General features: G+C 36.7%; 2 protein-coding genes across 3 annotated transcripts in view; both read right to left on the bottom strand.

Moving 5' to 3' along the window:
* Nucleotides 1-8,343, bottom strand: part of LOC134658013 (calcium uptake protein 3, mitochondrial) — a 101,617-nt gene extending 93,274 nt beyond the window's left edge. Inside the window, exon 1 of the mRNA XM_063513649.1 lies at nucleotides 8,118-8,343. Coding sequence (XP_063369719.1) covers nucleotides 8,118-8,324 — 207 coding nt within the window. The 5' untranslated portion in view covers nucleotides 8,325-8,343. The remainder of the gene's footprint in view (nucleotides 1-8,117) is intronic.
* A 288-nt stretch (nucleotides 8,344-8,631) lies between these two features.
* Nucleotides 8,632-10,173, bottom strand: LOC134656795 (uncharacterized). 2 transcript variants are annotated; one of them, XM_063512355.1, is made up of 2 exons: nucleotides 9,679-10,173; nucleotides 8,632-9,195 (listed from the first exon to the last, which is right to left on the bottom strand). In XM_063512355.1, the coding sequence occupies exons 1-2, from the start codon at nucleotides 10,030-10,032 to the stop codon at nucleotides 8,656-8,658; spliced, it is 894 nt and encodes a 297-aa protein (XP_063368425.1). In that variant the 5' UTR covers nucleotides 10,033-10,173; the 3' UTR covers nucleotides 8,632-8,655. The 2 variants fall into 2 exon arrangements, with proteins under 2 accessions (XP_063368425.1, XP_063368499.1); XM_063512429.1 differs by having other exon boundaries at nucleotides 9,763-10,173.
* Between the last annotated feature and the right edge of the window lie 4,420 nt (nucleotides 10,174-14,593).

Raw genomic sequence — 14,593 nt, 5'->3', positions numbered from 1 at the left:
ATTGAACGACATCGGCTCGATAGAAAATAATTGTAAAGACTGGTCTTAAAATCACCATTAAACGGTTCTAATGTCTTTATTTCTTGACTTATGTGTCTGAAATTAAAATCAATTTGTCGAAACATTTACTTATACCTAAACCGCTAACGAGTAATATTACACAAATAATCCACATTTATTTTTATTTCAATAGTTTTCTTATTATTCCCTTGAGCGCTGGTGGCCTAGCGGTGAGTAAGAGCGTGCGACTTTCAATCCAAAGGTCGCATTAGTGGAACTGTGTTTAATAATAAACTGATTAATTTCTGTATACATAAATCAGTATATGTATTAATATTGTTGTCCTACTTGTTCCACAACGTTTGGTCTTTGTCACATAGTTTAGTTTCATAGAACGAAGTACCATTGCGTATGTTTCGGCCCGGCCGAAAGGTTCGGCCGTTATTTGGCCGAAACCGAAACTACGGCCGAAACATGATTTTTTGGCCGAAACTGGCCGAAACCGAAACCGAAACCGAACCTTCGGTCGGACACTACTTATAACAGACTACCGCACCGCAGTTATTTAAAATCACATGACATTTCTTCTAAGGTCAGTACGTCTCTGTAGAGGCCTTTAGGAATTATGATGAGTTGGTGCTCGAATCTGTTTTGTGTTATCTATGGTATTTGCTATAGTCATAATTGTCATAAACTTAGTTTACAAACAAAATCTGTTACTTTTTTCACGGCCGGTTTGTTATTATTTTTGTCGGTAATAAATACATATACAATAAGTGGAAAAACAAAGACAATGCAATGGCGCCAACAAATTATAAGCAAATGTACCGCTCCGAGTGGGAAAGATTGCCTGATTATAAAGATTGGATACAAGCACAGACAAGACATCCTCTAGCCTGAGCATAGTAACGCTACCACAAATACCCTCTGCCACAAATATACGGTAGTTTTACTCCATCTTCGAGTCAAAGTGTCTTTGTGTGACGTCCGTGTCTTTGAACGGACCAATCACGGCACGGGACTCGCTCACCTTGTCCCCCGCACCCCAGTATTTTTGGCAGCATCGGTTTCATGAAATAATTTCTCTAAACTCCGTCTAGAGCAGCGGTCGGCAACCCGCGGCCCGTGAACCTGTCACTTGCGGCCCGCGAGCCTCCCTGGCTATTTTGTATGTAATATTGACAAACGACAATGTCTGATAAAGTCATAAATATTAGCAAAGTGCGGCCCGCATCAACTTCGTTAACTGCTATGTGGCCCTTGGCTGCTAAAAGGTTGCCGACCACTGGTCTAGAGGATTCCTAGTCTATGGCTTGACCAAGTATAGCTAACCAAGTCAGTGCAAAGTTAGCTTGGTCTGACTCTATAAAAATATCAGAAACAGCATTGTTTGATTTATGTGGAAAACACTCATTTTAGTTACCTATATATTGTTTAGCATTTTTTTTAGCACTTTTCCAAATTATTTAGCATAATTCTGGCATAATCTAGACATAAGTCTAGCACTTTTTCAAATTCCGAGTTGGCAACACTGCTCGTCAAGGACGTGTCCGGAGCCACGGGTAAATAAGATCCGTTTCTTCGAATACCCGTTTATCCGTGGAGACGGATCTTAATTACACGTGCGGAACGGGCCAGAAAAACGTGTACGTGTTATTCGGAAACGGGTATTCGAAACGTGTAAACGAAACACGGACTCGACCGCGAGCCCTAGTTTAAACAACAACGTTGCCCCCTTGCTAACCTTGTAAGTACCTAAAAAAATAGAGTTAGACCAAGATAAAAGTCTGCAAAGATTTTGATGGCACGCGCAGTGCATGTGTTATGTATACTTCATAAAAATTGATAGAAGTTCGACGTTTAAAATATGCGTGTGCTATCAAAATCGTTGCAGACTTATCTTGGTCTAAATCGAACTATTTCAACGTACCTAACAAAACTATATTTTTTTTTAAAGTGAGCTTTCAAATAATATCACTCCGAAGTAGCCCTAGCGCATAGAATTAATCGGTGCCATTAGTAGTGTAAGTTTCGACGACACGTTTGCGGGTGGCACCACTGGCACCGGCTAGATTAGAAGAATAATTACGTAAAAAAAACTAAATCAGGGTAGGAGATTCATGTGAATGCCGCGCCCGCGCCACGGGAGGTGAACTTACTTCGTTTAGGCTTCATCATGAATTAAACTAGAGTATTCAGGGGTCGGTGTCATTGCCTCAAATATGCGTAATTTCGGAAGACACAGGTTGGGTTGTAGCATGAGTGTGGTGTGGGACGTAAAGACAAACACTATCTCTGGAGTATAGGTTTATTCTGATCTATGATACTTATGCTAGGGTATATATATAGGGTACATGTGAGAGAGTGTGCGTGCACACTACACCTCCATTCCAAAGGAAAAAAAAAAGATTATAAGTTTAAATATATAATAATCTTTTTTTTTTGTTCATATATTTAGTAAGTGTTAATAAGAGTAAATAGGACACAGTTACACAGTTTTAAAATTTATAACAAAAAAATTATGCAAATAAAAATATTGAATTAAAATCTACGAAATATCAATGTAACCCTTTTATCGTTTAAGGTTATAGATTTGAAAAAAAAAATTGCAAAAAGAAAAACCTTAGTCGTAAAACAAAGCAGATATAATTAACATATGACAATTGCAAAAAAAAAAACAAAGATAATAAACACAATTTCAGCACGCTTCGATGACGAAACGAAATTACAAAGTAGGTACATTACACAGTTAAATACTAGTCATAAGAAAAATAAAAACACAAAGATTTATAAAAAAAAACACAATAAAAAAGAAATCACATTATTCAAACATTATCACTATTATAAAAAACAGTTCTTGTCCATTTAGGACACAATACATGTGTCTAATTAGTTAATCCTAGGTAGGTACCTTTACTTTACATTCGGTATTTATCATATTTTAATACATCAATACATCATATTCTCAAATCCATAATTGTTGTTACATACTTGCAAGTAGTTTATTAAGTATTCCGTTTTTAAGACGTCATTAGTGTTAAATTTCACTTTATTTATTATATTATTTTAACTCAAAGTGTGCATCCTGTGTGCTTCACTTGCGGCAAGGGTACACAACGCATTTATTTTGTGGCCGGCCGACCTTAATACACATTTATTTATTTATTTGCTCAGGATACAAGGAATTTATTTATTACGCGCGCACACCTATTATTTAGTTATTTATACACTCAGGCAGTTCTTTTAACACGTCCATACATAAAACCTTCCATGTGTCCAAGGAGTCTCCACGATTGATGCTCGATCGAATCATGGTCAGACGCCAAGGATTCCGTGCCTGCCTTGTATCCTGGCGTACCCTCGCTATACCGTATCGCTCAAGGCCGCCTCTCGGGCCACCGAAGATGCGATAGGCATGTTCAATTTATATACTTATATATTTTACTTCATATTTCCCTCTCATACACAAAACATTCAAAAACCAACCATATAACGCAACACCATGAAAGCTTCAACATGTAAGAATTTCAACAACTCTTAGTTGATCAGGCTAATCGTTCTTTGAAAAACTTATATATATCAGCCTTCCCAAGCACTACTTAAATAAAAACCAATTCCATCTACACATATCAAACTATACCTCTCAAAACTATTCCATCCTATTTCTTTACATAAACTTCCAATCCCAAACATTTCTAAACCACAAGCCATAAAAATCCAGCTTTAAAACAATCCTAAGCATACCTATACCAACTAATAAAACTTTTCATAAACGATCACAATCCTGTTTTATTTAATACTTTTTTTTTACCACCCGATTCATTTATCGTCATTTATCAATATTGTCATTATTTAATTTCACTTTGATCTTAAATCCGTCAAGTCCATATTATATCTCAACTCCAAACACATTAAATTACAAAAAAGAAATTGTCTTAAAATCAAAATAATCCTTAATTAATAAAACATCACTAATCTAGTATAATAATAATATGATATATGGTTAAAAGGAGGTAATATGGTGGTATATTTTTGCATTAATGTGTTAAGTTTTGTGAGGTATGATATATAAATTACATTGAATTCAAAAGATCTAAAACACTGCAGGAAGACTATGAAATTTGAGATGAAATGACAGACTTCACGTGCCATTCCATATATGGAGTACACGCGCCGCCGTCATGTGGGCTATAGGTATTGGAGAAGGATGAAGTAATTGTGTCATAATACTTAATCAAATTTGAAAAAAATATGAATGATCACCGGAAAGCAAATTGAGGCAAGGAAAAATAATAATTATAGGAAAAAAAAAATTAGCACCAAAATACACTTAAGACTGAAAATTAATTATTATTCTCGTTATATAATGACCGCCCTTTTATCCATATTGTGTTTCGTCATCTAGCGGCATTATCATAAATGAAATGTTATCAATAGTTCATACACTTATAAAATAATTAGTTAATGAATGCCTTAAAAATGTACGATTAAAAACTTTAAAAATAGAAGTCACTTCAATTATGTCTGTTTTTCACTTTTTTACTACCACTGTGATACGCTGGATCTCGTGCCTTGGCTTAGGGCACCCGTAGCTGCAGACCACGCCCTTATCCACCGACACGAGCAACGCCCAGCAGCAACCAACATCACAAAAATTACAAGTCTCAATTTTATTTTTAATTTTTATTAAGGCCATTCTTATTTATGTCTCGTTTACAGTCACACCTTATTTTTCTTTAAATTATTTTGTTTACTTCACTGCTCGAGAAATATTCATACGCACTTTATTTTTTCCACTGTTTTTATTACTGTCTATTTACTTAGTCGAACGCGAGGTCGAACTTTTTTTTTTCCGTTAATTTTGTAACAGAGTTCCGTTAAATCACTATAAGTTCGGATCACTACTTATCAACTGTTCCAATAGTCCGATAGGTTTTTTTTTTTTAAATTGTTATAACACTTTAATTTATGCACTAGTTTAACTTTCAAAACTGTCCACACTGTGCAGTATCTATAACTGTCAATATGATTGAAATCAAATGTAATGTAAATATTGTTGATTTAATTTGTATTCTTCGTTTTCTTGTTGTTCGTCCTCTGGCTGGCGCGGCGCGCCGCCAGTGCAGCGCAAGGCCGCACTGGCAGGATCGCCATGTGGTGTGGGACGTAAAGACAAACACTATCTCTGGAGTATAGGTTTATTCTGATCTATGATACTTATGCTAGGGTATATATACGAGGGCGGGATGATAAGTTTCCGAAACGGCACAGAAATAAGACAATATATATAAATGTTATATTTTATTTTTCAACGTAGGTCCCTTCTGAGTCCACGCACTTGGCCCAACGTTTCTCCAAGGCTATTATCCCATTTCTAAAAAACGATTCTTCGAGTCCCTCAAAATACCTATTAACAGCTTCTATGACTTCAGAGTTCGACGAAAATTTTTGTCCGCCTAGCCACTTTTTGAGATTTGGGAACAAATGGAAGTCGCAAGGGGCCAAATCTGGTGAATACGGGGGATGAGGTAACAATTCGTAGTGCAAATCTTCGATTTTAGCCATTGCAATTTTAGCCGTGTGAACAGGGGCGTTATCCTGATGGAGTAAAATTTTTTTCTTATTTAAATGAGGCCTTTTCTCTTTGATTGCGTTATCGAGGTTTTGTAGCAGATCAGCATAATATTGGGCGTTAATGGTTCTTCCCTTTTGAAGGTAATCCACGAAAACCAGTCCTTTGGAATCCCAAAATACGGTTGCCATTACTTTACCGGCTGACAAAACCACTTTTGCTTTCTTAGGGGCAGGTTCACCCCGATTTGTCCACTGCCTAGACTGTTCTTTTGTCTCAGGCGTGTAGTGGTGGATCCACGTCTCGTCAACCGTTATGTAGCGACGTAAAAACTCGTTAGGATTATGCCTGTACTTCTTCAAACACTCCGTCGAAACATCCTTGCGGGTTAGTTTTTGCTCGTCTGTTAAGAGACGCGGCACCCAACGAGCACAGAGCTTGTTCATTTCCAAGTGTTGGTGCAAAATGTTAAAAACACGTTCTTTTGAAATGTTTACCATCTCTGCTATTTCCACCAACTTCACACGGCGATCATCCAATACAATTTTTTTTACTTTGTTGATAATTTCCGGAGTCGTTACCTCATTGGGCCGTCCGCTGCGGGGAGCATCTGTACAGCTCTGCCGACCACGTCTGAAGTCGACAACCCAAGTGTGAACTGTGCTTAAAGAAGGCGAAGAAGATCCTAAAACGCGATCCAGTTTGGTTTTAATTTGTGTTGCAGTTTTGCCTTTCAAAACATAAAACTTAATTACCGCACGCACTTCCGATTTTTCCATTTTCACGAAAATGAATACAGTTTTTCTTTAGGTCGCTTTAATATATTATTATTTATATTATAAAAACTTGATATTGCTTCCGCATTAACGTAAAAGCCAAGAGGTTAGAATGACATTATTACTTTTTTAATTATATTTTTTTTAATCTTTCATTTCGGAGACTTACCAGCCAGCCCTCGTATAGGGTACATGTGAGAGAGTGTGCGTGCACACTACATGAGCATGACTTAGAAAAGTTAGAAAATGTTATTTTGACATATGTTTTTTTATGATTATATCGTATGGAATACGCCAAAATAACCCGTTTAAAAAAAAACCAACATCAAAAATGACCGAGATATTGGATATTGGACTTTATGTTTGGATACATATTTTGAGGAAGCGGTGGTGGCTGAGTGGATATGACACCCGACTTTCAATCCGGAGGTCGCGGGTTCAAATCCTGGCTCGTACCAATGAGTTTTTCGGAACTTATGTACGAAATAAATATCATTTGATATTTACCACTAGCTTTTCGGTGAAGGAAAACACCGTGAGGAAACCTGCATACATCAGCGAAGATATTCAAAGGTGTATGTGAAGTCCCCAATCCGCATTGGGCTAGCGTGGGGACTATAGCCCGAGCCCTCTCGCGCATGAGAGGAGGCCTATGCCTATGAAAAGGCTGAATTATTATTATTATACATATTTTGAAACTTAGGGTGGGGTGGGTACATATTGTCATAGAGAAAAAAATACATAGAGTGCTCACTCAATACATTAGTTTTAGTACCAAAAAGACTATTAGCATCTAGCATCGAGTAGCGGAACTTTCAGTACTGCTACATCTATTGTCAAGTAGCAGTACTGATAGTTCCGCTACTCGATGCTAGATGTAGACACTGAAATTAATAGTCTGAACTGATGTATGGAGTGAGCACTCTTGTCTTACTATATTTCTCTATGATATTGTGGGCATTTTGGATGTAGCATTTTTAGCACACAATACAATACCAAAATCCGAATCGGAGCACACCACTATCCAAGAGGTCTTGTCTGTTCTACCCGTAGAGTTAATTTCTTCTTTCAAAATGCATCATACAGATACATAATATATTATGCAGTTGTACCCATATAGGAGTTTTAGTAGGCTTGCTGACACCTGGGTCCAGGTAGAAGGTTACCTGAAGCCAGGCACAGTTTTGTGGGACAAAGTGGTTCTCTTCTTCGGGGGTAGGTGACAATGTGGCTATGTTTGGGTATGATATGAGAATATGTCAATGACTTTTTAATTTAGTTAACATTTTTGTAGACTTCTAGTGAAATGTAACTTGTATAATAAAATATTACATCAACATCTTCTAGCCGCGCGAGCAAGTCAACTTTAGCCAGTCTTTTCCGAGACCACGGGGACAATAACGCCGTCCTCGAAACGTCGAAGGGAAATCTTAAATACTTACGTAATTAAGTCACGTTGTACAATTTAATGTTTAAAAATCGTGAAAGCTTAAATCAATATTTACATTCTGAAAAGTAATCAATTAAAAAAATCACATAAACTGACAGTTTATCTAATGCTGTAACTAAACGCAATCTACTGTCAAATGTTACCTCACTTCACTCAACGCTATTTTTATAAACAACCCATGCGCATGCGTACTAAATTCGATTTTCTGAACTATTTATACTTGTTGAGGTTATCCTTTAACAGGAAACTATATTGTACTGTAAATCGGCGTCTAATTTCCTTTTGGAAATCACGCTGAACGAATAAAAAAGGAATTTACCTTAGCTTTGAGAGCGTAGACGGTGTTACTTCTTGAATACGTTTTCGCGGCGTAAAACAACACACTGCCACCGAACAAACACGCGCACGTATTAAACACATTTCGATACGTATTATTTATCTTGGTATTACTAAAATTTCGACTAAAAACTGGGGAAAACTGCACTTTTTTGATTAATTTGCTAGAAGTACGGCTTAACGTGGCCATGTTGGTAGAACAGCTGATTGACAGTTGTGTGCGAGCGAGATACACATTGCTCAAGGAGCAAGATTTCGCGCATGCGCTATATTATAATGCGGCTAAATTAAGAACAGTGAAATTTCTCGCCTTACTTCATTTTGTTGGTTATGCCAAACAATCTTTTCCACAGTCTTGTCATTAATTGTAATTTTCTATTACAAGCATTACAAGTTGCTTATGTTTAGCATTGTATTGTAGCCTGCAGATCCAAAAACTACGTAATTAAAATAAGAATCGCCATAATCTCGATTTTTTTTATTGAATTTAAAACACATCATTATCATTAACTTAATTCTATTCAATTGGTGTCTGTCACTGTATATTCTTCTTCAATATCCGTGCTTTGGTTAGGCGCTTGTTCAATAACAACCATGGTACCCTCATTCTTATCCTCAACGCTGTAATTCAATACTCGTTTCACAGCGTCCGCACTCTCATACATCCCATACTCCGCCTGCCAGAGTATTGTCGTTATAAGCTGCTGCAAATTCCCTCTAGTCTTTGGTAATTTGACTTTCCTTAGTTTATTAGCAACATATTCACCAAACACAGTATATTCATCCTTGCTAGGTGCTTGGTAAACTATTTGCTCCGTTTCATATTGTAGTTGCGGTTTGGGTTTATATGACAAGCGTGGAGGTGGAGACTGTATTTCCCTTTTGATCCGTTTAAAAGGCACCTTTCTGCGTTTTAAGGTAGGTTCAACGGTTTGGTATGTTTCCTCTTCGAGCCACTCCTCGTCGGTAGCCCTGCTGTCTCGCATTTGCCTCACTAAGTGTATGCCGGCTTCATTGACTTCTTGATGCTCTATGTCTGATTCATTTTCTAATGCATCTACCTGTAAAAAAGTAAGTAATATTACAAATAAGATATAAGCTCAACTATTTTATTCTAATTCATCATTTTGATTCATATAATACTATGTATCGCCTATTTATTTTACAGGAATATAAATACTGGCCTATACAAATCAATGCAATGGAACATAAAATACCTGAAATAGCAAATGCCGAATCTAATTTTAACATAAAATAGTTATTTTGTATCTTGAGTGTAGTTCATGAAGTCAGTAAAAGTTGGTAAAAGTAACTATTTTGTTTACATTTAACTCGGTATGAACTCGAACTCGTAATCTTATGATAACGATGACGTTTCATTATAAAAGGAATCGACTCGAAGGGCACATTGATTCCGATTAATCGATTCAATTGGTGCAACCCTCCAATCAAAAGTCGATGATCGAAATGATCGATCATTTCCATTCCAAACAAGTTGATAAGAGTGATAAGAGAACATAACCTTAACGTAACAAAATAAATACCGTTTGTATTTCGATATGGGGCATTGAATCTTCTCCAGTGATATTAGAATCGTTTTTAACGTCAACTGACACTGAATAACGTACATTTTTATCCTTGTACTTTCGTCTAGGTTGGACGGAAATAGTTGAGTCTTCTGTATCCTCTGTGAAACGTAGTGTAGATTCATCCAGCGTCCCGTTTTGTACGAGCTCCCATTGCAGAGGATGTTTACAAGTCAAATGGGTTCTCATATTGGTAGTGTTTCCGAAATACTTGTACTGTTGATCACATAATTTACACAGCACACCGACAACTCTTTTATTCTCTTCTAGGCGATCAAAGAATCGCCAGGCGACTGACGAACGTTTCTTCATATTAATCAAATCCCCGATAGTGCTTAACAATTTACCGCGTAAACCAAAACAAATATTATATTACAAACGATTACTAAAAGCTCGATGGTATCGAAACCGCTTCCGATCACGAGTACAAATTTACAAGCAACAAAATGGCGATGACGCGATTAAAGCGGCTGGCTTGAGTGAAGTATCGAATCGACATCGGGCAAGCGCGACAACTGCTATTGGGCTTTCTCTCTATCCCAGTATCAAAGTATATGACTGTCTCGCTCATTGCGCATTCGATATTTGAATGGTGAGCTCGTGCTGCCAACTTGACGATTTCATTTTGTTGCGTTTACAAGGAATGCTATAGTCTAAGATACCGCATATAATGGTCGACCTTTACCGATCTGTCTGACGGATGAAACTTATATTTTACTAGACGGGCCCGCAGCTCCGCTCGCGTAAATGAAATAAAGAGTTTGTCTTATGTTTAGTTCAATACCGATATTATTATGTATTGAACCCTGCCAGGGTTTATAACTGTGATAGGGACTTCTTATTGGCAACCGATATTTGGATAACTTAATTCGCAAATTTCTGCAAAAATTATGTGATTTGATAAAAGGCAAGATTGTATTTTTTCATCTACGTAGGTATTTATTTAAAACTTCTTTCAACATAAAATTATTATTTATTTTTATATTAAGCCCAATTGCAAAAACGTTCATTAGATTAATTTCCGCCTTAAGACGAATATGTACGACCACTGCCCATAAATCGCATTATCATACAAACATAAGTAGTCCCCATTTCCCTGTCTGGATATTGACATTACTTACGACGGCTACGGTGACGCAACGACCCAAAATGAGTCCTGGCCTCCGACACCAGATCACGCCATGTTTCCCGGTCGCGATATATAGCTCTCGCCAGTCGCCATGGCCGAGGTTGAGCAGATCTTGAGCAACTACGTCGTTCGAGCGATACCTCTATAGGACGTCCAATCGGGTGTCTCCCATTTCGTTGTCCCACGTACGCTCTCTTCACGGTACGATCCTCTCCCATTCTCCCGTATCCGAGCCACTGAAGCTTAGCCGCTTTGGTCTCTCCAATGCCCAAATATATCACCACTATAACGGAACACATCCTTATTTCTATGGCAACAAAGTTATATTACGATATATTCGGCTACTTTAGCCGTCACTTTATAGTCACCTATGTATTTGATGCTGACTGTACATTTGCTTCATGAATTTGTAGTCTCCATTATATATATACCAGAGCCACCAAGGTCGCTCAAAAATATCTGAACATGCACTTTAACTACATTATAATTTACATTGTTCAGATATTTGTGAATACCTCGGCCCGCTCCGATATATCTGATGGTGACTGTTCAGCAAGAAGAAAAAATCCTACCTGGTCGAGTCGTATCGTATTACGCGAGAAACACTGTAAGGTATCAATGTAAGCTATTATCCTGTCGCATACTTCTGTTGTTTCTCCAATAAATAAAATAAAAAATAATAAAATAAAATAGTTCCCGAATTGATTATATCTGTAATTAAAGTCATTAAAGTATAATTATCATACACACATTATTACGGGCACCATCCCTTGAACTGATGGGCTTCATATTAACTTGCTATCAACTTTGTATTTTTGGCCCATCTCGGCAGCCCGTTCCCCGGACGAATGGCCAGTGTTGCCAGAGCGCTTCCAGCTTATGTACGGTCGTACGTCAAAAAAGGTACGATTTTGATAAAAAAAGTACGGTTTTTTTATTATACTTGGTCAACCACATCTTGACAGTAGAAAAAGGCGGCAAATTTGAAAAATGTAGGCGCGAAGGGATGTCGTTTCATAGAAAATTTAAATTTCGTGCCTTTTTTTACTGACTAAGTTGTTTGACCGGCTATAAATGGCTGGCTGAATTTTGACTACCTGAGTTTTGTAATCTGGATAATAATGCCAAATAAAACGAAAATATCTGGGTGACCGAGCTTCGCTCGGAAAACATATAAAAACTCGAAAATGCGCTTTTTCCCAGAGATAAGTCATAGCTAGATCGATTTTTCGCCCCCAAAAACCCCCGTATAGCAAATTTCATCGAAATCGTTAGAGCCGTTTTCGAGATCCCCAAAATATATTTAAAAAAAAATTAAAAAATTAAAATTATTTATTTGGTAGCATACAATTTTTCATAATTGGGCTGGTACCTCTTTTTAAGTATTGTAAATACTTGTATTAAGAGAATACCGCTCTTCCACTGTTGGTAACTTACAGTTAGTTTTTTATTTTATTTTATTATGCTATTAACATTAGATATCAAGCAATTACAATTAAACATTAGAATTAGAATTACAAAAACAGTAGGTGTCATGCCAAATATTGATATTAAACTAAAAACTAAAAACTGTATATGCAACAATAGGTACAATTCCAGTTATTTTCTGAACAGTAGTCCAGCGACTAGTGTACGAAATAGGTAAGTACTTAATAATAATGGTAAGAATATTTTATATAATAAATATGTGCGCGCGGGCGCGGGCGTATGTGTATGTGTGTGTGTGTGTGTGTGTGTGTGTGTGTGTGTGTGTGTGTGTGTGTGTGTGTGTGTGTGTGTGTGTTTGATTGTGTATGTGTGAGTGAATGAATTAAATACGATTACATTAGTTTCTAGATATAATTTTCTCTATGTCATTATAAGTTTTATATTTTAGCCATTTATATGTCGGAGAATGGCTGAATTGTGCCATCTATCGCCTTGAAGAGGCGTTTCATCACGCAATCTTTGACAAATAGAGCAAACTAGGGTGTTACAGCTAGTACACCTGAGTGGGGTTCGGCGCAGTTCCGCCAAGGCGTCATAGAGTGCGCTGTCAAAAACAAATGAAATCCAGAACAATTGAAGTGATGCTGTCAGTCAATTTTCAGATGGGAACTGGATGAGAATGAACGGGAGAAGATGACATCTGTGGCGGTTCCTGGGTCTAATCCACTGGTTTGCTTTGATTAAGAAGTATAACGTGTGCTATGATTTGTAATCAGTCTTATCCAGTAAAGACTGTGAGTTGAATAACGTATTTCATTGACGAGGGCTCGCCATCCATAATTGAAGGTCCTGATGTGCTCCTGATAGTATGATACGCCCAAGATTCCGACATATATATAGATATATATATAAATAAATAAATAAATAAACAAGAATTGCTCGTTTAAATAAAACGAAATACACTCAAATGATTAAGTAACTTTCTACTGGATATGCAAATGTACATAAGTATATAAATTAAAAAGAAATGCATTTGAATAAGATTGGTAAGATAGACAAGTAGGATTTATGGACATGACATGACTTAGGTCCCTGACAGCCCGAGAACAAATTCTTTATCATTTTTTTAACTTCTTTTAGCGTTTTTATTATTCTTCGAGCAACTGCATTAGAAGCAATCACAAAGCAATATTAATAATATTACACATAAATTATTTAATGTAGTTTTATGGATAATTGCCAATAACCTATCAGGGTGCCATGTCATCTTTTTCCATTGTAACATCTATTCTATTGTACCATAGTTTGCAATAAACGATACTATTAGCAAAGCACAGGTAAGAAAGACAGAACTGCCGACTGCAACTAAAGAAACGTATTTTCTATAGTACATGGTCCTTTTTTATGGTGGCTATTGTTGTCAGATTAGATATTTTGCCCTGAACAAACCATCCTGAACCAATATAACGAAAAAAAAAGTTGATAAACAATCGTACATCAAAAGGTACGGTTTTAGTACGATGTACGCTGCGTACAAAAAAGGTACGCAAGGTCCAAAAATAGTACGTAAAACCGTACTAAAAGGTACGATCTGGCAACACTGCGAATGGCAATGTTTGCCGAAGCCGTGAAAGTCAATCTGAATAATATAACTCAAAAATTAATTTAAATCAATAAAATACAAATTATTAACACGATAATCATACGATAATACTAATTTGATTGATATTATTGATAAGTCATATATGGCATAAGTCACTCGTATGGGCATAGACTAAGCTTGAGGTTGACACGGTTGACAGCACTTTTTATTTTACTTCGTGTAATAAAACGCCGCAATAACTGTATACCAACATGACAAACATAAACATTTGGTATGTCTGTAGCACCACATCAAATAATGTTGTCTGTAGCACCACCGAAACGAAACTAACCGAGAGTTGCCGAAAATGGCCGATCATTCGTAAAATGAAGATTGTTATGAAAATTTATTTTGCTTATTGTAAATTAAATACGCATCGAAAGCGATAGTTTTTATGCTCTAGTTCTATTCTCATATTTAGATAATAGATTTAAACAGTTTTTTCTTATCATACGTGCGTCGTATTCGAGATACGTGTCAAAAACTTTTTTAGAAATTTGTAAGGCGCCATCTCGCTTCTTCCCTCGTTTTTTATCCCGTTCTGGTTTTTCAATTTTATATATATAGATAGATATAGATGAAAGAAAATAATATGTTCCAGACCATAAATACATATAACTATACTTGGTCAACCAGATCTTGACAGTAGAAAAAGGCGGCAAATTTGAAAAATG

This window comes from Cydia amplana, chromosome 1 (assembly GCF_948474715.1).
Source record: "Cydia amplana chromosome 1, ilCydAmpl1.1, whole genome shotgun sequence".
Classification (NCBI taxonomy): domain Eukaryota; kingdom Metazoa; phylum Arthropoda; class Insecta; order Lepidoptera; family Tortricidae; genus Cydia; species Cydia amplana.
Note: the sequence above shows the minus strand (reverse complement) of the source record. Positions and strands in the feature narration are given on the sequence as shown.